Raw genomic sequence first — 27,730 nt, forward strand, 5'->3', positions numbered from 1 at the left:
TATGGTCAGAACTAAATAATTTGAAAGGTGTGTTCTCTCGTCTCTCCGGTTGTGACCCAATATTTTTTTTAGACAGGTGTGAACTATGAACTGACCAAAAGAATGTTTCAAATCACAGGAGAAATATTTCTTCCTGCATAAACAGAATTTCAGGGTCACCTAACGTCATGCCATTTTGATTGACAGGTGATGCACGCAAGGATTTCATGCGGCAGCATGCATGTACAGAGAACGGATTATTCATTGCACAATAGTTGTAAATGGGTTGATTAAATAGCATCATAGACTGATTAATTGTGACTTTGGTGATGGAAATAAAACGAAGAATGAGAATAAATACAAGTTATTATTTTTTTTACAGATAATGTAGGTGTATTAAGGGTTTGCATCTCTCTCTCTCTCTCTCTCTCTCTTGTTTTTACAGACTTAACAAGAATAGAATAACTTAATAAAATAAAGAAAAACTTCTAAAAATAATTACTTAAAATACACTGAAAGGATTATTGAAAACATAAATACTTGTCTCTGAAAAGAATGTTTTTTGTTATGAGAAAGCGTTCGGAAGTAATTGTATCAATTTCGTGTGTCTGCTGTTGATTTTTGTATTTATTTTGTTTACTGATATTTCTCTACTGAAGCAAACGTTTAAGCGATAGATCTACAATTAAAAAAAAAACAATTTACATATCTAATTACTAGAAATAAAAATGAAGCAGGAATAGTCATATTTATTTCTATAGATCAATCAATAAAAAATAATTTATATATGTACATAGCGTTATATGTATAGAACAAGTATATACCCGGTATATATTAATTTCTTTTAATTATGTTACAACTTTATTTTAAAGTGAAAAAATATTTCATTTATTTTTTTTCCTTCTTCAAATGAAGGGTCAGCATACGTAAAAATTAAATACGGAAATATTTACGAATTCTATATATATTAATACATATCTATACATAATGCCAAAAACATCGGTTGGATGGTGTTTTTTCTTCCTTTCATTTGTTTTTCATTTTTCCTCCATCTCCGCTGTAGTGTAAAATGTTTAAATTGAAACCGAGAAATTAATTTGTTAATAGCTGAAATATAATTATATACATGCATTTACTTCAAAAGTCATTTAAAATGAATAAATTTTTAGCAGCCAATCAAGAATTAAAGCTAACAGGCTCCGCCCACTTCATTTGCATACCGTTTCTCAAAGCGTACCATTCTCAAAACGAACCGTTCCGTGCAAGAAACGAAACGTAATGAAAAGTGATTTTCCGTGCACAAAGCGAATGACAGGTACCGTTCTCAAAATGAACCGTTTTGAGCGTAGGAGAGAAATCAATACCGTTCAAGTGGTGTAGTAGCACGGTTTATGGTCTGTATCACATGAATATCTAGGTCAAGTTTTGTTTTGGGATATATACCATTTTTAAAGTTTGCCCTTTTGGACAGGAAAAATTCCAATTTGGAGGATCAGGAGAAGTGTTTTACAAACATCTCTTGTTATATTTACAAATTAACCACATCAACCACTGCAGCAATCCATTGATTATATTAGAGAGGAGTGGATCTCAAAATTAGCCAACTATCAACCACTGCAGGAATCCATTAATTATATTAGAGAGGAGTGGATCTCAAAATCTGCCAGCTATCAACCACTGCAACAATTCATGAATTGTATTAGAAAGGAGTGGATCCCAAAATTAGCCAGCTATCAAACCAGTGCTAAGGTATCCCAGAATAAAGTGAGGTGGATCGTAAACACTCTAGGTACTTATGAGAGGCGGATTTCAGAGGTCAAATTCTAATTGAAGGAAGGAGGGGGGTATATGTAAATGAAAGTCTTATATGGGAATCTGTTGCACTGTAAATTCCAATATTAAATTTCTCTATTTTACTATATTTTAATGTTATTTTACATGGTTTAATCCGACTCTACTTTATTTCTTTGTAAGGGGATATGGTAAGGAAAATGAGTAAAATTTTGGTTTATTATTTGAGAATGTTAAGAGGGTGATGTATTTTATTTTGTTGAATCATGAATGCACATTAAAATTTGGATTGTAATTGTGTGGAGGTTGTGAAAGTAATTCTTTAAAATTAACATCAGTTCAAACAGGATTTAAATTGTTTTTCCTTGTTCAATCCTTGGATAATATCTCTTATCAGCTGTGATTGGTATTGGGTGTTAAATTGTATTTAATGCTTTAATGTCTCTCAAAAAAGCTCAGGAAAAAAAGTTAATGCAGATTTGTTTGTGGCTTTTAAAAAATTATATGTACATTTCATAGGATTATGGATACTTTTCTATTGAAGAAAAGAAATTGTCATTAATTTTACTAAATCACAAAAAAGAATTCAGAATTTTACATTTTGAATTCATAATGTTGAATAATTGATTCTCTTCTCTATTTAGCCTTGATATATTGTGATTTAGTAATTTGCTCTTGCAACTGGATATATATCTACCTGTTAATTCTACAAGACTAGTTTGCTGCTAATGGGTGGTGTGTAGTGGTCTCATAATCAAACAATAACATTATTCTGTGTCATAATTTCTCTTTTGTGGTGGTTTTTCAAAGCCAGTCCTCAATAAGTGCAGCCTGAGCTGGGAGGTTAGTATAGACAGTGTGCTTAAGAAACACTTCTCCATTTCTGTGTGGCATCCCATTTCATGCAGTCAGCTTGAGTGACAGATTCACAGAAATCTAACATCAGTGATCCTTTGTCATGGAGAGTGAGTAAATTTAAAGATTTTTTATTTTTCTTGATCAACAAGTGTGATTGGTTTGGTCCAGTGACACAACACATAGACGGTGAAAGCTCTAGGCCAAAAGGAGCAGTCTAAGTTTGATTAAATATATTGGATTTATGGTGCCAATGTGTCGGAAAATCCTCTGATATATTTTTATTAATTTTTGAGGGGATGAAATGCTAATACAGTAATGGTCATCTCTGTCTTTTGTGATTGGTTTGGGGTGGTGCACTGGATGACAGGGTCTGATGAAATTTGATTAGGAGAGAAATCAATAGATTGATATACGGCAGCAGGCAGAAGTATGTAGGATATATATAAAGTTTACTGCAGGGGATGAATTTTCAGCGTTTTACAAGTGACCACACAACCAAGTAATGTTGAGTCTAAGTCTGGGTAGCAGTGTCTGAATTTGTGATTGGTTTGTGATTGGTATAGGGTGGTGTGGTGGTCCTCTGTCTTTCTGTGATTGGTTTGGGGTGGTGCCGGTGGTCCTCTGTCTATTTGTGATTGGTTTGGGGTGGTGTCGGTGGTGCTCTGTCTAGCTGTGATTGGTATTGGGTGGTGGTAGTGGTCTCTTGTCTATTTGTGATTGGTTTGGGGTGGTGCTGGTGATCTCTTGTCTATCTGTGATTGGTTTGGGGTGGTGGTAGTGGTCTCTTGTCTAGTTGTGATTGGTTTGGGGTGGTGTCGGTGGTCTCTTGTCTATCTGTGATTGGTTTGGGGTGGTGGTAGTGGTCTCTTGTCTAGTTGTGATTGGTTTGGGGTGGTGCTGGTGATCTCTTGTCTATCTGTGATTGGTTTGGGGTGGTGGTAGTGGTCTCTTGTCTAGTTGTGATTGGTTTGGGGTGGTGCTGGTGGTCTCTTGTCTATCTGTGATTGGTTTGGGGTGGTGCCGGTGATCTCTTGTCTATCTGTGATTGGTTTGGGGTGGTGTCAGTGGTCCTCTTGTCTATCTGTGATTGGTTTAGGGTGGTGCCGGTGGTCTCTTGTCTATTTGTGATTGGTTTGGGGTGGTGCCGGTGGTCTCTTGTCTATCTGTGATTGGTTTGGGGTGGTGCCGGTGGTCTCTTGTCTAGTTGTGATTGGTATGGGGTGGTGCCGGTGGTCTCTTGTCTATCTGTGATTGGTTTGGGATGGTGTCAGTGGTCCTCTTGTCTATCTGTGATTGGTTTGGGGTGGTGCCGGTGGTCCTCTGTCTATTTGTGATTGGTTTGGGGTGGTGTCGGTGGTGCTCTGTCTATCTGTGATTGGTTTGGGGTGGTGCCGGTGGTCTCTTGTCTATCTGTGATTGGTTTGGGGTGGTGCCGGTGATCTCTTGTCTATAGCTGTGATTGGTATTGGGTGGTGGTAGTGGTCTCTTGTCTAGTTGTGATTGGTTTGGGGTGGTGCTGGTGGTCTCTTGTCTATCTGTGATTGGTTTGGGGTGGTGTCGGTGGTGCTCTGTCTATTTGTGATTGGTTTGGGGTGGTGCCAGTGGTCTCCTGTCTATTTGTGATTGGTTTGGGGTGGTGTCGGTGGTCTCTTGTCTATCTGTGATTGGTTTGGGGTGGTGCCAGTGGTCTCCTGTCTATTTGTGATTGGTTTGGGGTCGTGCTGGTGGTCTCTTGTCTATCTGTGATTGGTTTAGGGTGGTGTCAGTGGTCCTCTGTCTATCTGTGATTGGTATGAGGTGGTGCCGGTGATCTCTTGTCTATCTGTGATTGGTTTGGGGTGGTGTCGGTGGTGCTCTGTCTATCTGTGATTGGTTTGGGGTGGTGCCGGTGGTCTTGTCTATCTGTGATTGGTTTGGGGTGGTGTCGGTGGTCTTCTGTCTATTTGTGATTGGTTTGGGATGGTGCCTGTGGTCCTCTGTCTTTCTGTGTTTGGTGTGGGGTGATACTAGTGGTCTCCTGTCTGTCTGTGATTTGGTAGGGGGTGGAGCTTGGTGGTCTCCTGTCTATCTGTGAGGTCTACCTTATCCCTCCTTAAATCAGCAGCAAACTTTGTCACCTGAAATACCGGCCAGAAGATGTATTGCCTCATCTTCAGGGTTTAAATGCAAACCCCAGCACCTTCTGCTAATATATTAGGTGTTCAATTCAGCATTTCTACAGTGAATAGCAATCAAATAGTCTTGTTTAATTTGATTTAGGCCATTAAATTACCAAGGAGGGCTTAATCTAATGGTTAACAGATCAGGACGTTTGGCTTCCTACAGCCCACCCATCAAGTTTGGTGTTATTCTGCTAATTAATTCATTGTGGAGTTGCCAATCACTTCATTTAAATCACTAAATTAATGAAATTGTCTCAAGACAAATTTTGGCTTAAAATGCAATATCTTGTACTTTTTACGACGTATTATAAACCGGGTTATTTGTATAGAGATTAGAAAATCGTAGTGAATTTGGTACATAGAGAGTCTATTTCATTCAAGTTGATAAATATGCAGTGAAGAAAATTAAAATTTCAGCTATTTGTAAAACTTCAAAGGGAAGTTTTGGTGACCTGAGATATTTCACTATTTGATGGGGTACAAATTTAGGGAAAGGGTTGTGACAACACAGAGAGAAAAATTACTGATATCTTTTCTGATTCCATTTATCACATTGGGATTGACCGAGATGATTTCTTAAAGAATCAGAAACTATATTGCTCACAAAACTATGGATATTTCTTGGAGAAGCTTCTGGCTATGAATTATGTTAGCAAAATGATTCCTGCAGCTGGTATCACATTTATAAGTTTAAACTTCTTCTCATTCTTCTCTATCTTTCATTTAAAATATCCCCTGGGTCTTTGTGTATTTCCTGTTAAGGAATTGGTCCGGGTTTCATGTAAAAACCTTTCTAAGTTATTTGGGAATAAATGGTTTAAAAAATTGTGCCGTTTCTTTATCATTGTATGAATAACTAATTAACATGTCTAAATTAACTTCTGAAGATAGATGATGCATGGTAACCGTACCAGGGAGAAATTATCCATGTTTTCAAAGACAGAGGGAAAGTTTAGCTTAATGTATTCAAGGTCTGTTTATTTTGGTATTTACGTAGAAATATATTTTTTTATGTGTAAAATATGATTCTATGTTATTGTAGTTTATCACTGTTTTAAAACATTTCTGCGTTTTACTGCCCCTGGGAGTTTTTTTTTTATTTATTAAGAGACAATAATTAATCTACTGTTTCTTTAAGTTTTGAATATTTAATTACTTTAGCTTCCCTTCCCTGGGGTGTCGAGTAAAACTAGATAAATTTAGCAATTTGTTTCTTCTTTGGATAGAAACATTTCTAAAAATTGTTGAAATAAGATACCTAGGGGCAAACTGCTAATCAGATCAATAGTCAAAAGAATTGGCCCTGAGGTGTAGAAAAAATTTAATGGTGTTAAAAAAGTTAATTAATTAAATAAAATGTTTTGACTGCAAACAAGAGGCTTATCTCTGTAATCAACAAACAATCAGGGAACAAGCAGATAATGAGTTTACAGATTAAAGCCATGTTTATATTACATGAGGTAAATCTTAACCACAACTGTGCAGATCAAAGCAAACTCAAACAACTTTAAAGTTAAATCTTGTAAACAGAATCAAATTCTCTATGTATAATCCCAGTGGTTCTAAAGATCAAGTGCAGACAACTCCTGCTTATCTGGGGAAGAATCAAGGGGAGATAATTTCTGTTGAACGCATGCTGGTAAAGGGTGGAGGTTTAAAATCTCTACCCACAAAAATAAATAGGGAAAAACTGGAGTCAATCTAATGATCTGTTTATATTCTTTTAAGAGAGAGAGAGAGAGAGAGAGAGAGAGAGAGAGAATGCTCAGTTTTCCCGGTTTTAGGAAGCTTTGTATATTCCTTCATAATGGTAGCTGTAATGAACATAAGTTGATGGCGAAAACATTTATAATATTAAGATGTTACAATTATACTTTAATGTTTCAAATGTACGAAAATTTTTATAAAGGATATCATTAAACTGTGCCAGTTAGTTAGGAAAATAATTTGACTGAATTTAAATAGGGTAGTTTCTTTTTTTGGAAAGGTAGGGTTATATTTTGTACAGTATACACATAAATCTGAACATAAAACTAGTCAACAGAAAGCAATCATTGAATACAGAAATGGCTGCTCCCTTATCATACCACGCCTGGACATTTAAATCAAGGTAGAGAGTCAGAGAGTTACCTCCCTTTAGACATTCTTTTCCAATAAATATTTTTTTCTTCTTTCCATAAATGTCATTTTTAGGAATAATATGTTAATCAATTGAGTTTGGTTTGTAAAGAAATCTGTGAACAATTTACTGCTAGATAGGACAAGAAGACCTCAATATTTTGTATTTATACATATGTATTACCAATAATATTCCTTACAAGATTCACACTATTAGAAAGATTACACACACAGACGTAATTCTGGGAACAAATTTCTTTCTGGAGCCGGGGATGATCTTAGTGATTTATTGAGAAAATATTTACAAAAAAATAGAAATGGGAGTGTTTTGTGTTAGACCAAGCTATTGAAGTTATACCATCAATGTTTAAGTTTGTTTTGAAGAAAATGATTTCAGAAATGTTGGAATTAAGTTGAGAGATGATTGTTCTATGTATAAAGACGAGATAAGATTTATTTTAATGTTTATTTGCCAATATCCCATTTCATTAAAACATGAGATGATGTTTTATCAAAGAGCCGAGCAGGTATAATCATAGTTTTATGGCCACAGAAATTCATATGTATAAAATCTGAATTTGTAGAAAGGTTTGTATTAAGCTTCAGAGAATATCCTTTGTGATCCTATGTACAGAAGACTGGCCTGTTTACGGAGCAGGTAAAATAACCCTGCAAACCAGCTCGTAATGTCCAGGTGATAAAATGCAAAATCATAACTTAATATACACAAAGGTGAAAATCCGCAGCTCTCAATACTGTGCCGTGCTGTACGATTAGAAAACACCCCGTTCTTATGAGTCCTCTTTGATCTCGCGACAAAACCTTTATGTCAAAACCCAGGACAGATCCCAGGGAATTCTGGTCCTACTTGAACAGGCGAATCAGATTACAGATTTCAACACTTTTCATTTTCTGTTAATAAATCTGGCCGAGAGGAGATTATAGATGGCCTTCCCCACAATTACGGGCTCAGTGGATTAGCGGTGACCACCTGCACCTAGAGGACTCTTTATTTTGACTGGACGTGTGTTTTGTAGGCGTGTGTATGTGCTATAGAGGTGTGAGATGCGGTTGGACCAGATTCTGATGACACTGCTCACACCCTCAGTGTAGTAGATTATAATGTGTCTGCCCCAGACCAGGGGAGATTATATCTATGTTTACTCTGAAGATTGACACCAAAGAGTCCGACCCTTAATAGGGAAGACAGCACTGTCACAGTCCTAATCTATTGGTTTAGACCTATATCTGTGTCATGCTTTGTTACACCGTGTAGCATTGGTCAAGCCTGGAATTTCAGCTGGATCTTGGAGTTTGTCCAGCGCTGAACAATTTCACATCACTAGAGAAACTGGACCTACAGTGACAGAGTTTTGTCAATTGAACCTGTAAGTGATTCAGTGACCATTTTGCAGGACAATATTTGGTCAGTTTGGGTTTAGGAGTGTTGACTTCCTAATAATGCATTAACATCAGGATGATTTGCCGGCCCATTGAGTCAGTGTTACAGTGATTTGATGATCGCCTCACTGGTGTGATGGTGGTCTAATCTGGTCCCCTTCACGGCCCCTGGTCATTACTGCTGGTCGTTAGGTGATATTTAATTACTCTGATTACGACCTTCTTTACCTGACAGATCAGGTGTCACTTCTGTAATTACACCTGACAGGTACAGGGAAGGGACAAGCTACCGTCAAATTACGGACCCTTGTTTTTCTCTGGATGCACCACAAGCTATACCGTCAAATTATGGACTGTAGTTTTTCTCTGGATGCACCAGTACTAAGAAGCTACCACATTGTTTGGATTTTTTCTACTGTGCTTTAAAAACTTCAAATTTCTTCTAGAAATTGGTTTATAACTTTTCTGCATAAGTGTGCCAAGGAAACACTTTTGTAGTTTTACAAAATAATTTGGAAAAGACCCTTCCCGCTTCACTTAAATGCTTATTTAATTGTTAGATTTGTAAGAGCTGGAAAAACATTCTGTTTTTTTTTTTTCATACTACAGAATCATTCCTGGATTAATTCTTGCAGATAATTTTGGAGAAAATCAGGGAATTATTCCAAGTAAATAATTTGGAAGAAAATTTTATTTATTTATCTAAATTGCCTGGAACTGCCTAGTGTTAGGGGAATTACTTCTCTGCCGAGATTTGTGAGTGTAAAATCTTTATTATTGCTGTTCCTTTGTGGGTAAAAGTCTCTGCATTGGCTCTATAGATGTATAGGTAAATACCTGTCCATTCAGAGTCTTATCAATTGAATGCCTACAATCACTTTAACAAGAAAGTGTGCTGGCCTTTCCTTAAAGGGCCGGCTCGCCTACCTGATACCTGTAGTCTAGTGTGTGTTGTAAACAGTGGGCCCCGATCAAAACAGATTTATCTGTGGCTCTCTTCACCACACCTGACCTGGCTTATATTTTAACCGAATGAAAAAATCCGCTGAATTTTATACCTCTGGATAATGAGTCTACAGTAGTAGATGTAATGAAGAGGAGAAATTTTATGACCGTGAAATCTTATGATCTGGAAGAAAATAAAAGTTGTGTGCTGCACTCCACGTTGTGTATATCAGAGCTGTAAGCCTAATGACAGTGGAAAACAGAGGGACCATTCCAATTAAAACACAAAAGCTTACCTATTCAAACAGGTGAAAAATCTACATCCCAATATCTTATCATCGGCCAGGAGAAAGGCCTTAATTAAAGGCATCAAACCGACCGGAAAATCGGAGCTGTCGTAAATTTCAGGTGGAATCTGGAGGTTTAGACAAACGGAAGGCAACGTAAGCTAGAGTGGCTGCTCTATAGTGAAAAAAAAAATCATCGCTTAAAAACTGAAGTGGTGGAGCAAGCCAGGCACTGTTGTGTAGAGAGATAAACATAGGTATCTGGGAACACAAGAGATTGGGAGGATTTTATACAGAGCTAGGACTGGGAGGAGAGAGCTCTCACCTCAATCGCCAGCCACAAATTAAAAAAAAAACCTCGTGGAGGGATCCTCAGTCAGTCTCTATAAGAAGGATAGAATTCAATGTGCCATAAGAAACAAAGGAAGATGATGTAAAAGTGATATCTGAGGCTAGCTGTTTTTTGTACCTATGATAAGGGATCACTATCAGTTTTTTTTTTTGATATATAAATAGCCGGTGGAATTACACAGATTTATGTTTGATTGCTGACTGGAGTAATCTATCCGCGTACTATGTCAGAGTATAGAGGATGAGCCTAGGTAGCAGCCCCTCAGTGTTCTATTTTAACTTCTCCAGTGGAATTCTCTCGGAATTTAAACGACTGCATAATGGTGTCCAGCATTCTCAAAACATAATTATACCGACTGCAGATCAGAGTTTGATGCAGAAAACATTGGATTTTATCAGCCCTCTCAGTGTACCATGGATTTTATTATTTTAAAGGTAAGATTTTATTTTGGTCTCTAGTTATAGCAGAGACATGTCGTTTACATCTCTGGTTGAGAGTAAGGTAAATGTTTTTTAATTAATCAGGAATAATCATATAATTAATACACAGATGTTTGGTGTGCAGTGTTTCGATTTGGAAGGACAGTTATGACAGTCAAGCTCTATTAATTATCTGTATTATGAGGAAATGGAGGGAAAATGATTGACAAGTTAAATATGTTAAAAAATACAGTATGATGAACATTTGGGTAATTAACTCTCAGAGTTACTTCCCTTGATGAGGAAATTTGTGTCCATGCCAATGTAACTATGTAAAAACAGTTAATGAAATTCAAATTACATTGAAATTCTATTCCTTTGATGTGGTGATAAATTTAAATGCAGGTCATTTGTAGCTTATATGAAAAATTGGACAGAATCATATACACACCAATAATAGAGAGATATTTACACTTCACAGCATGGAGGATTTTACATGGAGGATTTTTTTTTAATGGATATACGGGGATTTGCTTTGGAAGCCCAGCACAGGCTGATGTTGAGCATGTTGTATGTAACTCATTCAACACTCCTGTTCCAAGATTTCATGATTTAGATACACAGAACTCATCCCTGAGAGGCCCCAACAAGGGGGAGAAACTCTGATGTACCGGAAATCCTGGCCAGCGTACTTTATCTCAAACATTAATTGTTCTGTACTGCAGTGGAATCCCTGTAGCATGTTATTTGGCATAAACTTCATACACCTGCAGGATGAATTTCAAATATGTTTGAAAAAGTACATAAAATTTAGATAGCATTGTAGATAATAGGACCCCTCAGGGGGCCTCCTAATAGATATATCTTTTCTGTTAAATGTATCTTTTAAGACAAACTCTTATGAATTGAAGAGAAGGTACAGAGGCTAGCACATGCTTTTCTTCTTTACCTAAAAAAAATTAACTTCTTCAACAGCTGTCTTTAGCTGGGATGAGCCAGAAGAAAAAATCTTTATCGGAGCTGACAAAGACTTGATCTTCATGGTTAAAAATCATTCACTTTCTGAAAATTAAATGGGGAAAATTTCCACATATTTACAAGGTTTAACTTTTTTTGTTTTGTCTGTAAATTTTGTTGTGAAATAGTTTATTATGACATTTGAATTGTATTTCTTTTTTTCCATCATTGTGGGTTTAATTTGCAGTCTTTATTTGATTATTGCAATATCCGCCCAGTTAACTCCTAGTTATAAAGAACAAACTTAAAGAAAAAGAAAACAGTGTGTGCCTCCCTAATTGATACCAGAAGTTAATGATGGGAAATAATAAATAGAAATTCCGGCTTATTATGAAGCATTTATTTTCCTGCTGCGCTCTTCACTCCTCTGGTTAGAAGAAAATTTCTTTTCTCTCTCGTTATTTTTTATCTAATTCCCGTGAACAAAACAAGTGCTCGCATGATTCTCTCTCCAATCCTAGGACAAAATGAATGAAAAAAAAGTTTTTGTATCAATTAATCTGCACATCGAGTCATGTTTCTGGTCAGTCGGGTTTTATAAAAACAAATTATTTGCTAATTGTACGTAATAAGGGGAAGTTTTGTAACCACAAAATCCCCTTGTTAGGGTGATAGGAATCAGATTTGTCTAACAAGGCTGCTACTGTAGACCTATATGTAATAAAGCTACCTGGTTATTTTATTGTTTGTCTGCATGAAAAACCTGCAGGAAACATGCAATAGCGATAAATTAATAACAATTCTGCTGTGTCAGTGAATTTCTAGAAGTGTGCAAGCCACCTTAAGGTTATCTCCCCAATCAATAGTCAGGTCTTAACACCCACCCCACATTGTCAATCAGAGGTCAGATTTCTTACACCTGATGCGTACAAACAAAAGACGGGAGAAAAAGGGGAGGATTGTTCTCCTCGGTGCAGCGAGTCTTGGGGTACGGTGAGCCTCGGGGTGAAAAGCTCAAGGAGGATGTTAGAATGACAACCTTAGAAAGCCCAGGTCCTCAGAGGAAATGTACCTTGTAATTCTATCCCCCGCCACAATTCCTCTGCAGTGCAGCGTCGATGCAGAAGAAAAGCTTCTTCCATCAACCCTAATCCTTCGCCTGCATCTGTTTGTAAGACAAGAAATCTCTCAAGTTTGCAAGTGAACCAGTGCAGAAATAATTCCATTTTGTTTTTCCTGTCATGTAAAATTATTAGATTTTGTGCACAATATTAAAAAAAGAACCCTAGAAGGTTTATCAGTGCTTCTTAGCTTTCTCCAAACAGATGGGCGAGTGAAGGGTAGCATTGTCAAGTCACTGATGGTCTACAAAGGTACCTTAATGTGACCAAACAAAGCCAAGGAGCCCAGAAGTGGGGTAATCAGTTAGAGTGAGGTATTATTGATAGATTTATTGACTGTGCAGATGTAACAAGTTGGCTTGGTGTCATAATCCCATTCTGTGTTTGACATTGCACTGATAACAGAGAGAGATATGAGAGGGGGCTCTTCACCGGGTGTATACACTGCTCTCAGACTCGACATTGACTCAATGTCACCTCTCTACCATCACTCTCTGTCACACTAACACACAGGGATTTATCTAGGACCAGTGATTGTGGGGTAATTGATATATTGAACAATATTGTGTGCATATCCTCAGCAATGTCAACAATGGAAAGCTAAATACACTTTTTCTGTAGCACTGACACAAAGAGATAGAAAAGCTTGTCTACACAGACAACGCAGACTAAAATATTTTCTATGTCTGAGATAGTTTAAACAAAGAATTCATTATAACTGTAAATGTTTCAGCTTTATTTCTACTGTGTAATCTGGGTTATGCAATAGATTAGACAAGTTCTAAAGGGGGTGTATTGTCTTTTTCATTTCCTAAAAAAGCATTGATAAATTGGACATAAAATGGAATGAAGTTTTAGTGAGATGTGGTGAAGTGGTAGCTATTGTCGTGAGATATGGTGAGGTGGTGTCTCATTGTGGTTAGATGTGGTGAGGTGGTATCTCATTGTTGTGAGATGTGGTGAGGTGGTATCTCATTGTATTGAGATGTGGTGAGGTGGTATCTCATTGTGGTGAGATGTGGTGAGGTGGTATCTCATTGTATTGAGATGTGGTGAGGTGGTATCTCATTGTTATGAGATGTGGTGAGGTGGTATCTCATTGTGGTGAGATGTGGTGAGGTGGTATCTCATTGTATTGAGATGTGGTGAGGTGGTATCTCATTGTATTGAGATGTGGTGAGGTGGTATCTCATTGTGGTGAGATGTGGTGAGGTGGTATCTCATTGTGGTGAGATGTGGTGAGGTGGTATCTCATTGTGGTTAGATGTGGTGAGGTGGTATCTCATTGTATTGAGATGTGGTAAAACATGTTATGGAGGCTTAGTAAAGGCTGCACTCTCTTTTTAAGTAGAAACTATAAAGGATGATCTTGTTGGCTAGCTTTAATGTCTGTGGAAGATTGTTTGTTAGATGTATAGGGATCTTCCAGGCTGGCTGTGTTCTGTAGATTCTGAAGTCTTTAGTTTATTGAGCCAGGCACTTGGTATTTATAGTATATCCTGAAATAACAGTTCAGGAATAACAAAGAATGATTGTCTGAGGCAGGGTTTACAAACACATTGAGTGTTGGAACCCAAATGTAAACTACGACATATGTAAGAGATTCGGCTTTACCCATAATGCCGTCCACATGGTCCAGAGTCGGAAAGGTCACGTAGGTCAGTATTGACCGGGGAGGGAGATGGTTAATTAATGAGTACTAATCCCTGTACTATTGTCTGTAATGATTAAGGATTGTTTTTCTTGTGTTACGTGTTAAATACCTCCTCTACTCCTCATGTGGCATATACCTCACACAGTACCTAAAGAACACAACTTGGTATTACTCTGTGAGGCCCTCACAGTATATGCAACCTAGTTTTGAACTAAATTTTTTATTTCCTGCTTAATTTAAAAATTCCAATTTTTTTTAAGGACCTTTATGCAATTTTCTGATGCCTAGTAATGATGTACACTTCCTCTAAATCAAATTTTTTGGAAATACCAGCTAAAAAGTTGAAATCAATTTTTATTCAGAAAATAAAAGTATTTTCTTGATTTTGCATATATGGTCAAAACTCCTGGTAATGTATGCTGATTTTTTGTACAAGGACAATAATTCTTATTGTACCCCAATTTAAAATTGAGAATATCCTAAAAAGTCATAAGTGGGAAAGGTACATTGTAGAGTTTGTGTACATGCACGTTGTGTATACATGTATATGTCCTAAAGTGTTCTCTATCTGGTCATCCTGATGTAGATTCTAAAATTTACTTCAGGTGAGCCCTAATACTCTTACGTACATAAATTCCTCAAAACTATGGACCTTGAATGGTAGAATGTTTAAGGAGATCTATCAGGGGTCAATCACTGCTTCAGACTGGGGTCACTTCTAACTGGACCCTGGTATAATGACCACTGAATTAGTCCAGCGACCACTGAATTAGTCCAGTACTGTAAGAGGCTTAACATGGGGTGCTGCGTACTCCTACAAGTTGTTTCTGACCTCACATTAATAATTATACATCTAACATATTCTGATACATAAACCAATGACAGACTAATTTGTACCCATGTTTGCTCCGAGAGGGTGTAAACTGAACAGAGTTGAGGTCACTTTAAGGTGGTAGGTGCAGTCTTAAATTGACAATATTATAAGCTGTAAGTACAAGATATTTACCTACCCTGAGTGACAAAGCAGTTTGTGAGACAAAGAGATTTTAAAGCAGACAGTTTTAGGGCGACGGCTACATCCTTAATATGAATTATTTGTTGACGTTCAAATTAACACTAAAATAGAAATTTATTGACTGAAAAAAAAATCAAGATTCTTGTTTTAGTGAAAATAAAAGGAAAAACAAGCAATGAAAAGGTTATAAAGATCTGTAAGTGGCATTAAATGCTGAATAAATTACAACAAATCGAAGAGCTACATGGATCAATCGGTCCATTCTTGGCTGGTATCTCTCGGAAGCCAGGATTTAACTAACACTTATTAAGAGCTTTTTCCATTATCGTGGAGGTGATAAGCGCTACAGTACACATTTGTCACCCGATTATCCCTGCTACTGTTGTCCAATTTTCTAAGTGTAAGGGAAGTTAATTAAATATTTTTGTTGTGTCTTAATTAAGTGTGGCAGAGAAAACAGTTTTGTTTGTTGAATCAACAGGTCCGGTTGTGGCTCCTTTGATGTCCGTGTTTGTTTGTGGACGCCTCCCTTCAGGAGGAGTATTAGCTGATTTAGGCCCCGTGTCTGTTTCAACACCTTACCCCCTCACAAGACAGCCAAACTTATGCAATCTGTTGATTGATTTTTTTGGTTGATTGATTGATTCCTCAATTTTCTTTTCTTCAGACCAGAATACCGATTTAATGAAGTCCAAATATTTGCATGGTTTCATTGTGTATATGTTGTAATTCTGTTGAATTGGAAAGGGCCCTGTGTTCACAAGGATTATTTAAAATTTAATTGATTTTTTAAAAAACATTTGAATGAAGTTGAGATTCATCATATCAAATATTATAATATGAAGTTACTGTGAATTAAAGTTTTTAAAATTTAAATTGAATTTTAAAAAAGAAGAACTTTTGTAAATTAAAGTAATTTAACATATGGTACGTCATTGAATTTCACACAAATTTTAGTTGCCTAGCAAACCAAGAAAGAGAAATATTTTTAGGTTTAAGTCTAGAGTAGTGTTCTTTTCCTGTTCAGTCAAGGGTCTGTTTAATTCTACCAAATTTAAACCCCTTGTCACAAACATGCTCATGTTGTATGGTAGAATGAAATGGTTTGGCTGTGTGTTTAGAATAAACAGCCTTTTTGAAGTTGAATTGAACGTGTTGAAAGTCAAAGAAAACCCGTCTGTCGTAAGGCAGTGTAAATGGGATGTTTGTATAAGCCGATTCCTAGACGAGGGGCGTGGATTCATTCATAATTTTCCGTTGTTTTTCCCAAAAACAAGTCTCTTTTTTTAAAAGAAAGCCTAAAAGTGAATGTTTTCAAGATTAAAAGTACATAATTCTGATATTTAAATTTGAGTTCCCTCATCATTCCCACTGATTGCATTTGATCCTCTTATTTATCCAGTTTGGTCTCTATTTCTTCTCGACCAGCTAGAGGTCTTAATTGTGTTGATGTATTTGACGTAAGGAGTGGAGCATTTTTAGATAGAAATGCACTGTGGATCTGAAAGCAGACAAATTACTGTTTATAAAGTGAAATTAAATGTAAATTTAGAAAATTTGAAGACTCGCAAATAAAAGATATTTCACATGACAAGTTTAAACTAGTGCTAATTGTAACGGGGACCGTTACAGATGTTCCCCAAACGCTCCCCACCTCCCTTTTGGTGCCATATTCCCTGTAATCTCTATTAAATAAGAATTACTTTATGATACTTTAGACTTAATGAGTCTTCCAGAAAAATACAAAATATATTTAAAAATAGGCATTGCACGCGTGTTCATTTGCGTAACGACCATATTATCTTGTCTACACTATCTAAAATTTAAATATACTTAATATCAAAACATTTAATCCATAAGCATTAAAAAGTACACTCATTCAAATGTATTTTTAATTTTACTCATTTTGCGTGCACACACGTGCAAGCACGTGCACAATGACTACACTTTCTTTTAGATAAATATTTTAAAATATTTTTAAATATATCTATGTTCTAAATCCCATCCTGTTTCGTTGAAAAACAAAGGAGTTATAGTCATTTGAATTTTCAGCCAATCAGATTGCAGCACACATACATGCGTGTGATTAAATAAATTTTTATCTATATCGTATTGAAGGGTATCTAAATGAATGACTATATTTTAAAATTCCAAACATTTCGTCCAAAAACAAAGGAGATATAGCCATATAAAGTTTCAGCCAATCAGATTGCAGCACACGTGCATGCGCGTGATTTCATGATTTTTCCTATATCATATTTTAGGATATCCCAATGCATGACTATGTTTCAAATTTTAATGCATTTCGTCAAAAAACAAAGAAGATATAGCCATTTAAAGTTTCAGCCAATTGGATTACAGCACGCGCGCATGCGCATGCTTTCATGGAAATTTTTATATATTATGCTGTAGATCTTTATAATGTAGGACTATGCTCAAAATTTCAAAAGATTATGACAAGAAACAAGAAAGATATTGAGACTTTAGTTTCAGCCAATCAGAGCGAAGCGCACGTGCATGCGCGTGAGATCTTGCTATTTTGACCACGTCATCTTGTTTATACTACAAATACATCCTTACATTATGAGTTTCAAAACATTTCATCAAAAAATAGAAAAGTTACGGCAATATACATTATAGTGGTCATTCACGTGTTGCACGTGCGCGCTCTTGCAAGCACGTGCGCGCAAAATGACCTTCGTTCCGCAAATCTACATAACATGTCTACTGACCCAAAAAACATTTCACTTTAGTTGGATGTGTAGTTTACGAGATCATTCGCGGACAAAAAAGTGCCCAGGAAGAAGAAAAATAATAATAACTAGATGAGATCTCGTTGCGAGCAACGAGTAGGTCTTCCGTTGAATTTCTCGATAAGATGAGATGTGATTTTGACTGAGATATTCGTTAAAAAGAATGACATTAAGTTTTCTTTCATTAATTTTAAAGTTTCTTTTTTATCATGATATTCTGAGCATCTTTTGTTCAATATGGCACATGAAAATACTCCCTCTGATCTAAACGTATTGCATAAAAAAATATATCATTATGGTACCTTGCAACCACCTATTACGTAACATATGATCAAAATTTTATGAGATATTGTTGCAAATCGTTATGATAAATATCTATGCTTCTCATGACGGATACTTATAAAAAATATTGATCATTAGAGAGTTATAGATTAAAGACTTTAGACCCTCTGAGCCCCTAATTTGAGGGGTCAGTCCCTTTTTTGATATCAAATGAAAGGTCTTGTGATTTTGAAGATTTTTGTATAATATTTATTCAAAGATTTCTACTCGTTGTGGAGATATGCTAAATAGAAATATTCAGGGGCCACTCCTACAGGTCCTTAATGGGACCGTTTTACAAAAATTCAAAGTATGCATATTGTTTAGAATATCATTCTGACCATCTTTTGTTCAATATTGCTTATCAAAATATTCTCCCTTTTCAAGATATAAAGCGTTAGAGGTTTGACATTCTGGCCCCTTGTGACCCCTTATTACGTAATATATTATCTAATAAAATCACGTATTGTTGCAAATCGCTATGAGATATACTTTTGCTTAAGTAATGTATAACAAAATATTTATAATAAGAACTTATAGATAAAAAACTCTTGGCCCCTCTGATCCCCTAATTTGAGGGGTCAGCCCCTTTTTATTGATATCAAATGAAAGGTCTTGTGATTTTGAAGCTTTTTTGTTTAACACTTATTCAGAGATTTCTATTCGTTGTGGAGCTATGCTAAATAGAAATATTTAAGGGCCACTCCTACCAGTCCTTTATGGGGCCGTTTTATAAAAATTTAAAGAATGCATATTGTTTAGAACATCATTCTGACCATCTTTTGTTCAATATTGCTTATCAAAATATTCCCACTTTTCGAGTTATAAAGCGTCAAAGATGTGACATTATGGCCCCTTGTGACCCCTTATTATGCAAGATATGCTTAAAAGTTTATAATATATTCTTCCAAATAGTCTGAAATGAAAAAATATCGAGAAATCGAGCAGAAAAATGATAAAAAATTTTGGTCACACGGGGGATCGAACCCGGGTCGCCCGCGTGACAATCCAACGCGCTAACCATTTAGCCATTGAGATCGCCGCTTCGCGTTTTCAAATGCAAATATCTCGAGATTGGCTTATTCGATTTTCAAACAAATTACATATTTCGCTTCTGCAAAAGGATCTCTATTCAAATCTAAAACAAAAATATTAAAAAAGAAAAGTTGAAAAATTGCGTTTTTTAAATTCGCTTCCGGTATGAACCGGAAGTACTGACGACGCACGAAAAGGCGATTCTGCAACGCTATAAATCATGAACTATCATCTCCAATTAATCTTCACTTCATATCTTAAGCAGTTTTCGCTAAGTAATCAAGACAAAATTGCATTTTAAAATTAGAAAATTGGCCATATCTCACGACCGGAAGTGACGACGTCAGCGAAAAAAATTTCCAATAAGGTTCAGATCAGTACCTATCAGATGTGAAAGTTTCATGAGAATCTGCCCAGTAGTTTACGAGAAATCGCGTGCACAAAATTGGTAAGAATAATAATAATAATAATAATAATAATAATAATAATAATAGGGAAAAAGAAACCGAAGAATAACAAGAAGGTCTTCCGTTGGAGACGGAAGACCTTAATAAGAAACAGAGTAAAAACAATATGTTCCCCAACTTCGTTTGGGGAACATAATAAGTTAGATACCTTCATGGACTATTGATACCTGTGTATTTGTTTCTGTTTGTATTTAAACTGAATTACAATGCCCTCTGGAGATCAGCTTTATTATAAACTTAAAAAAAAAGGGAGTCATATATTTTTTTATATTAAAAGATGCAAAATACTGATTACAACTGTAATTTTGATACGCATAGTAAAAGTCCATAGTCTGACTGATGTGGGACTGTAAACATTTCACAGAGTGTTAAAACTGAAGTCAATAACTGGACAGAACTGAGCAGGCCTAACAAATTCTCCTGACCTTGGTCCCTGGACTCTCCTGTAAAGTGTTATAATTACTTACATGTATATCTGTAACTCCCCCCAGATAGGGGTTCACTGAGGGGTCAGTCCTCCAATCATCAGACCTGTTACAATTCACAGCCTGTTGACCTTCACTGGCTGACCTCTGTTGACCTCTGTTACCCCGGTTTAAGTCGTCCCCTGGGTCTTATCTAGGGGAGTGCTGTATATGGGTTATCGGTAATTTTGTGGTTGTTTGGTTAAGATATTAAAGTAATGAACTCATTTGGTTTATCAGTTGATTGCTGAAATGGTTGTGTACATGCTAGTCTGTTTGTGATAATTCAGTGAATACACAGCGGATCTGTAACGTCAGTCTGTATTATCTCCCAACACAGGTTTATTAACCATAGAATTTCTTATGCAACTGCAAAATTGCTTGACAGATGCTTTCATACTGAAATACCTTTAATTGCCTCCCAATATTGCTGTTTTATGCCTGTATTTCCTCTGCTCAAATTGGTATTTCCATGTGATGTTTGTAATAATGATATACCTTCAGAATCACACCAACATTTGATCCTGAGAATTCCCGGAGTAGAAATCTATGACTACCTGTAATGAGTGTGGTGGTGTAAATGAAGCATGGCCACCCTGTATATTCTGAAACATTGATGGATGGTTAGATCAGGTGCCTCTCATCTTATGGGACAGGTATTGACAGGAGAAATCAGGGTTAGCTCCCCTAGCCATCCATCATGGCCACTAGTTTCCTCAATTTACATGGAATCTGGACAGAAGTATTAATTAGGAGCGAGACTGATTGATGATCAAGGATTTGAGTCCATTGATTAACTTGTTTCATGGCTTGTACTGGGTTCCTTTTTCTTGTATAGGTGTGACCTTGAAAGTGATATATTTATAGATTCAGTCTGACCTTATGTCCTCTTCCTAAATTGTTAGGATTCCATGATAAAATTCTGTCCCTCCTGCTAATTATAATATCTGGGATACCTGGTACTTAAAGTCAGTCTGAACACTGATATTTTATTTCTCTTTTTTTTCAAATTATACCAGAAATATTAATGCAAGATTCAATATGCTGATGGTTTATGATAGATTTTACCTAATGATAAGATGGACATGTAGATCTATCATCATGAAATGGATGGCGTGATAAACCTATAGGGGACCATTGAGTGTTTATTTCTGTTGACCATCACCTGTTTGATCCGTTGACCTGTTTGATCTACTGTATAAGGAGATTGACAGCCCATCACTCAGTAGACATAACTATCCCCCTTGATTCAGCAGAACTTGGTCAGGGACACTGGACATAACAGAGTCACCTGGACGTCCCCCAATTCTATAACACTGTATCACCTTATCAGGGCAGACAACCAGACAAGGAGAGGCCACCAGTCAGGCTCTAATTGACTCAGTAGTCAGACCCCTACTTATTGCAGGTGTCTGCAGGTGCTAGCTGTCTTCTATATGTGTATCTTTATTGTCTCGATCCCACCCAGTCATAAGGTCAAACTGCCAAATCAGAAGATTAAGGATGCATTTTCGTGTTGAGCTGGGTTTTATCAAGTTAGACTACAGTATAGTTTCAGTAAGATAGATATAAATGTATACATGACCTGATGGAGCCAAATAACTTGAATACCACGGTATAACATCGAATTAGAGAACCATGCCCTCACCATAGGTTTATATGACAGTGTAGGTTGTAAAGTAGGCAGAGAAGAAATGTGTTAAATATCCCTCATCCATTCACAAGATGGTGGTAAATATTTCAGTGGCTAGAAAACCCAATATTATGTTAATGTGGTTCAGGGTGTCAAAAAAATGTTCCTGGACATTACCTTGCTTCAGGTCCATTGTAAACGTACATTAGATGTAGATTAAATGGCCGCCAGAGACATTGGATTATAATGATAGCAGACCGGGGATTGTGTTTTCAGTTGTCCATCACAAGGGTGCTCTGGCATAAAATGTGTTTGGTATCCAATTCATATGTAATGACCGGAAAATTGTCCCGCCAGTTAAAAAGGACAGCTTTATATGTCTGTGATATTGAAATCAAGAAGGGTACACACTTTGATAGAGGGCCAGAGAGACAGTGAGAATTATCCATGTGAATCATATAGGAACTTAAGAAAAGTTGAGAGAGAGAGAAGGAAAAAGGGGGTGAGAGAGGATGGAGAGAGAGAAGGGGAGAGAGAGAGAAGGAAAGAGAGAAGGAGATAGAGGAAAGAGAAGGAGAGTGAGAGAGGATGGAGAGAGAGATGAGAGAAGGAAAGAGGAAAGTGAGAAGGAGAGAGAAAGAGAGAGGAGAGAGAGGAGAAAACTGTTTAAGAAGTAGCTGGGAGTTACACTGCAGCCATATGTAACACTACAGCCATATGTAACACTACAACCATATGTAACAGCCGTTGTTGAGGATCAGAGATAAGATCTTATCTACACGGCTTTGTATTCCTCATTGTGACCAGACAGTCCAATGTGTGTATTGCTGATGAAGCTGGGCTCCACTAATTGGAGGGTAATTTATATACAGTGTGGAAGGGGAGGGGGTAATTAATAGGAGGGGGATATGTCAGCTCTGCTCCTCCTCATATGGTCACCATGAGGACATTTTTTTTTAAAAGCTTCATGTTTAATCATATCATAGATTACCTGTAATATAGGTTTTCTTTTTTGCTTCTTTAAATGTACACCAAATGTCAGACAAGTCGAGCATCCAGTAGATCATTGGATGTAAACATTTATAGCTAGCTTAATATTTAACACTAAGATCTAACAAAAAAGATGTGCCCTTAAAAGGAAATAAACTTAAACGGACTCTAAAAAGATAATGAGATCAAAAAGGGCAGATTAAGAAGTTCTTAAGAAAATAATTTCCTGTCATAAAAATATGTTTTAATGTTGAGTTGATGATTGTAGCAGCTATATATCAGCCTTTGAACTTAAAGCCTAAGTATGCGGGAAAAGATAAGTAATTCAAATATGACCTTATGTTGACTTTTCTTAAAATGGATCCACCAGATATTTGTGGGGCTGAGCTCCCATTGGAGTTATTGGGGAGACGGCCAAACAGTTTAACATTGATTATGTCCTAATAGGTGTGTACTAAAGAAAGACACTGGAGATCTCAGCAGCTTATATAATCACAGGTGTGCAGGATGCACCTCACACCTGTCTACAGGTATGATATCGGGTCATCTCACCTGTCTACAGGTATAATATCGGGTCAGCAAACAGGTGTACAGCAAAAGAATGTCCCCAGTTTGTCTCTCAGCATATTATCATTAAATGTGTAAGGTAAACTGAGGCCCATAGATAAATTATTATTTGCCTAAGCATGCAGATTGAAATTTTAGATGAATGAGATTCAGACTTGTTGTTTTCTATGTCCCCTTGTTGTTTAGATTAAGGTTCAGATCGGTTCATTTTGTTTGCCAGCACTGTATGATAACTGGCCCGTCTTTGTCGAGATTTACGGTAAATAGGCCAAAGGAGATGTTTTATAAAATAAAAACTTTCTGCATAATTTATTTTACAACCGTCTTTGATCGTATTTAAAGATTTACGAGCGCTGTAGTAAAGATATCAGCAGGGAGCGGGCTCGATGTCCCACTCCTGTCAAAAATACGTCCTCACAATCAAAATTGCTAATCACTGCCACCACTGCTCTGAAATGTCTGAAATCTATCAGGAGATCGAGTCAGGTGCCTTCCTTGTCGTGTTAATGAAATTCCACTCTCCTGGTTGTTTCTAGTCATTACATGCAGGGACAAAGAAATGGGTCACTAAATATGAAATTCAGATCTAATTAACAGACAATATGAGTTGGACTTAAATTAACAGACAATATGAGTGGGACTTATCAGATGATTTCATTGACCATTCACAGGTAAAAATAACAGGGGGTTCCCCTAAAATAAGTACAATGTAATGATTTATAAGCTTGAGCTTACAAAAACTGAATGGTCAATGTATGTGCATCTTATACCCCCTTCCTTAATGATTTCATCCTAATACCACCTATGTAACCTACCCATGTATCCTATGTATCCCCTCTGTAATTTTTTCCACTCTCCTTCATGTACCTAGCTCTCTTTCTCTTCCATCCCAATTCTGAACTACCCTTGCCCCATCAACACATTTTAGTATCATTTCACGTTTTTAAGATCAGAATCTTTTTTACATGAAGATGAAATCTTTTCTATAATTATATGTATTGCAATGATATAAATTCAATATCATGATGATTTGCAGTAATATTTGTTTGAAGTTAATAGATCAAAGCTACAATGCGACATAGCAGGTGAATATCTAGGTCAGATGTACCATTATAAATCCCTAAATCTTAATCCTGATATTTGTGTACACTTAACTTCAGTTGTATGAGGCTGCAGTCTTTTGCAGGTCTGCAGAAAATGAGAGGCCACTCAAATCTTACAACAAAGTAAAATCATTGATCTGTGTTCAGACATTAATGCAATTAAGGCTGAAATTAGCAATAAATGTAAAGGGTTGGATAATATTTAAACCTGGACTAAGAGTAAATATTTGTCTGAATTAAAGTGTTATGTGCGGTTGCTAATTGTATGTAGAATGGATATTGTTCAGTTTTTTAAATGGACAAATAAGCCCGTGAATGGGCCGGCTATATTTATAAATCCTGACTGGACTAAATTGCAAATGAGATGAATACATGTATATATAATGATTATATTCCGAGATAAGATTAAATCACAGATCAATCAATAAAGCTACGTACTTGGTGGGTCCCCCTTTTCATTAGAGGGATGTTTTGACAAAGGCCAGCAATTTACCTTTCTCTTTTCTTCTGCCTGGCAAATTAAATCGGGGTGGGTCAGGACAGAATGTGAAGGGGTAGCATGTCTTGTCACATCTCCTAACCTCCCCGGGTCTCGGCCTGTCTATCATTCTACGGTCCCCTATACCTCAAAGTCAACATGATTCGGCAAATATGAAAATAAGGTTTCCGTTTTCTAATCTTCTTAAATCCGAGGTCTGTTTCTCCCTTTGTTGTGGGTGTAAATTCTATCAATGGGGCCTGCTCACTTTGCCTCTGTTTGCATGCAGGTTTTGTGAATGCCTGCTTGTCATCTTTTCCTATGTTATACATATACGTCACACAAGTGTAGTTTTGCGTCCCTCCACATGAAGATGAAATGGGGTCAGGTATCCCATGATGCTTATCAGTCACACCTTTTGTCGTTAGTGACAGACCTGCACTGTATGCAATTGTTCCTTCTGACAAAATCTTCGACATCTAGCACTTGGGGGTATGCATTTGATGTGCGATAAAATATCGCGTAAATTATTTGTGTGAAATTTAAGATTTGAAATGATCTATAGCGAAGGTTACTGACATGCTAAGGTTGTAATGTTTGGGTATGAATTTAATTAATGTGATTATAAAGTGAAGAGATAGTTACATATAAGTGATATATTTTTGAGGGATTATTGAGACTTGGAGAACTTCTACAATGACAAGAGAATGTGGGGAATATTATAAAGACTTTTTTGACAATGACAAGAGATTTGTTGTGGAGGGAGATTTAACCACAGATATACAGTTCACATTGTTCATTGAGTAAGAATTATACAGTAGTGTAGTAGTGAAAGCATCATGTATATATTTATAAAAGTAATAAGGGAGAATTAAATGCTGTCAGGACCGGAGCATGGTTAGAACCCATGAGACCCCCTGAACTATAGATACACGAACCTGGATGACACCCACATGTTAACGGTAGCTAGATATGACATTGAAATAGAAAATCTAATTATTCTCTCCAAAGCATTACATATTGACAAGTGAGGAATTTTATCCCCTCCCCTTAAACATGCTGCTGTTCTCACAGAAATAGATAGAGGTAAAATTCCCCCAACCCATCTCTCTAAACTTAAATCCCCGGTATAAAAGTATATGTGAAGAGAAAATTCCCTCCCACCCCTCCCCGGAAACAAATAGCTTCTGGTGCAGAAGTAGGTGAAGATGAGAACAATTTTCAAATTTACATGGTCGATTTTGGTTTTTGGTTCTTTATGTAACAAACAAAAACCCCATGAACTAAAGTGGGTCATCAAATGGCGTAATGCTGACATACTAACACACTGAGGAATTTTTTTTCGGATTCCAAGATGACAGCTGGATCAGTCTATTGGAGTTAATTAGAACGAATCGTCAGGTGCCTTTTGTGTTTAATTGGTAAACTTATAGAAATATGTAGCCCTGATGTAAAAGATAATGCATAAATACCCAGGGCTGGTTATAGAATGTTGTGGATAATGCATACACAGGATTGTAATCTGTACAGGGACTTGGTTTGTCACTCAAAAACATAACGCTTCTGTTAAATAATGTCATTCAAATTGTATACCGACAGGTAAATGGGAACTTCACTTAGATATGGGACTGATTGAAATTAAAAATTGGGCAAAATTAATATTTTCTCTTCTACATCAATGGATTTAAAGACGTGTGTTTTTTCTTTGTCAATTTACACACACTATATGAACCTACTTGATAGACCAAATATTGTGTTTATCAGAAAACAGAGGTTTAATTTTAAGCACTCTTTTACCCTTTTAAAAGATGGTACATTTCACTAAATATTGACTTTTATGAAGAAATATGGGTTGTAAATTTAACAATTTTCATTAGTGATGAGTATATAGAAGTAGATTTATATTGGATACTTAATGTTTTGTGATGAAGGATTAAGGTCAGGGTAGATTTGGACTGGGTACCCTGTTGATAAGTTTTCAATCTCCACACGATGTCTTGATCCATCTTGATGTATGCTTACACCAGGTCAACTTCCTGTGTCCACCATCATATTTATCTTATGTAACTCGCTGACAACAAAGAAAGTGAAGATAATCTGTAAGGAGTTGTTTACTTTCTAAATATGGAATGTCCTGTTGGCCAAGTTAAAGACTTGGAGAGACATATGTATGACATATTATTCTCCTGGGACCTTGTTTTAATGATTCATTGATAACAGATGAACACAAATCTAGAGACAACTGAACCAGCCAGTAAGGTCAAGTGATGATGTTAGAGTTGACAACTGAACCAGCCAGTAAGGTCAAGTGATGATGTTAGAGTTGGCAACTGAACCAGCCAGTAAGGTCAAGTGATGATGTTAGAGTTGACAACTGAACCAGCCAGTAAGGTCAAATGATGATGTTAGAGTTGACAACTGAACCAGCCAGTAAGGTCAAGCGATGATGTTAGAGTTGACAACTGAACCAGCCAGTAAGGTCAAGTGATGATGTTAGAGTTGACAACTGAACCAGCCAGTAAGGTCAAGTGATGATGTTAGAGTTGACAACTGAACCAGCCAGTAAGGTCAAGTGATGATGTTAGAGTTGACCTGTAGATGGGGCTAATGTCAGTGATCGCATGGAGACAACATAAGATGAAAAATAATTTTGTTGTTTTGTTAAAAAAAACATGGAAGATCAGGGAGGATCAAAGAAAAGCTGAGGTTGTCATCAAAATCTCAGTCAGCCGGGAGTTTGTAACAAGGCGTCTTAAATCCTTGTCACCATCCATCGTAAAAAATCGTAAAAACTGACGCGACATTCAGGGTGTGAAATCTTGTAAATAAATCCAAACAAACATACCACTGTCAATTGAAT

At 36.6% G+C, this 27,730-nt stretch overlaps 1 protein-coding gene across 3 annotated transcripts in view; it reads left to right on the forward strand.

Moving 5' to 3' along the window:
- LOC134282476 (E3 ubiquitin-protein ligase PDZRN3-B-like) overlaps nt 1-27,730 on the forward strand; it is a 107,504-nt gene that overhangs the window by 36,433 nt on the left and 43,341 nt on the right. Inside the window, exon 1 of one of the 3 annotated variants that reach the window (XM_062764887.1) lies at nt 9,755-10,327. The exons of the other annotated variants lie outside the window; for them this stretch is intronic. Within the exon in view, the coding sequence (XP_062620871.1) occupies nt 10,307-10,327 (21 nt within the window). The 5' untranslated portion in view covers nt 9,755-10,306. Of the gene's footprint in view, nt 1-9,754; nt 10,328-27,730 lie in introns of those variants that run through there. 3 annotated transcript variants of the gene reach the window in all.

The sequence above is a fragment of the Saccostrea cucullata genome, unplaced genomic scaffold (genome assembly GCF_032062105.1).
Source record: "Saccostrea cucullata isolate Sc308-1 unplaced genomic scaffold, CSIRO_AGI_Scuc_v1 ctg3689, whole genome shotgun sequence".
Lineage (NCBI taxonomy): Eukaryota > Metazoa > Mollusca > Bivalvia > Ostreida > Ostreidae > Saccostrea > Saccostrea cuccullata.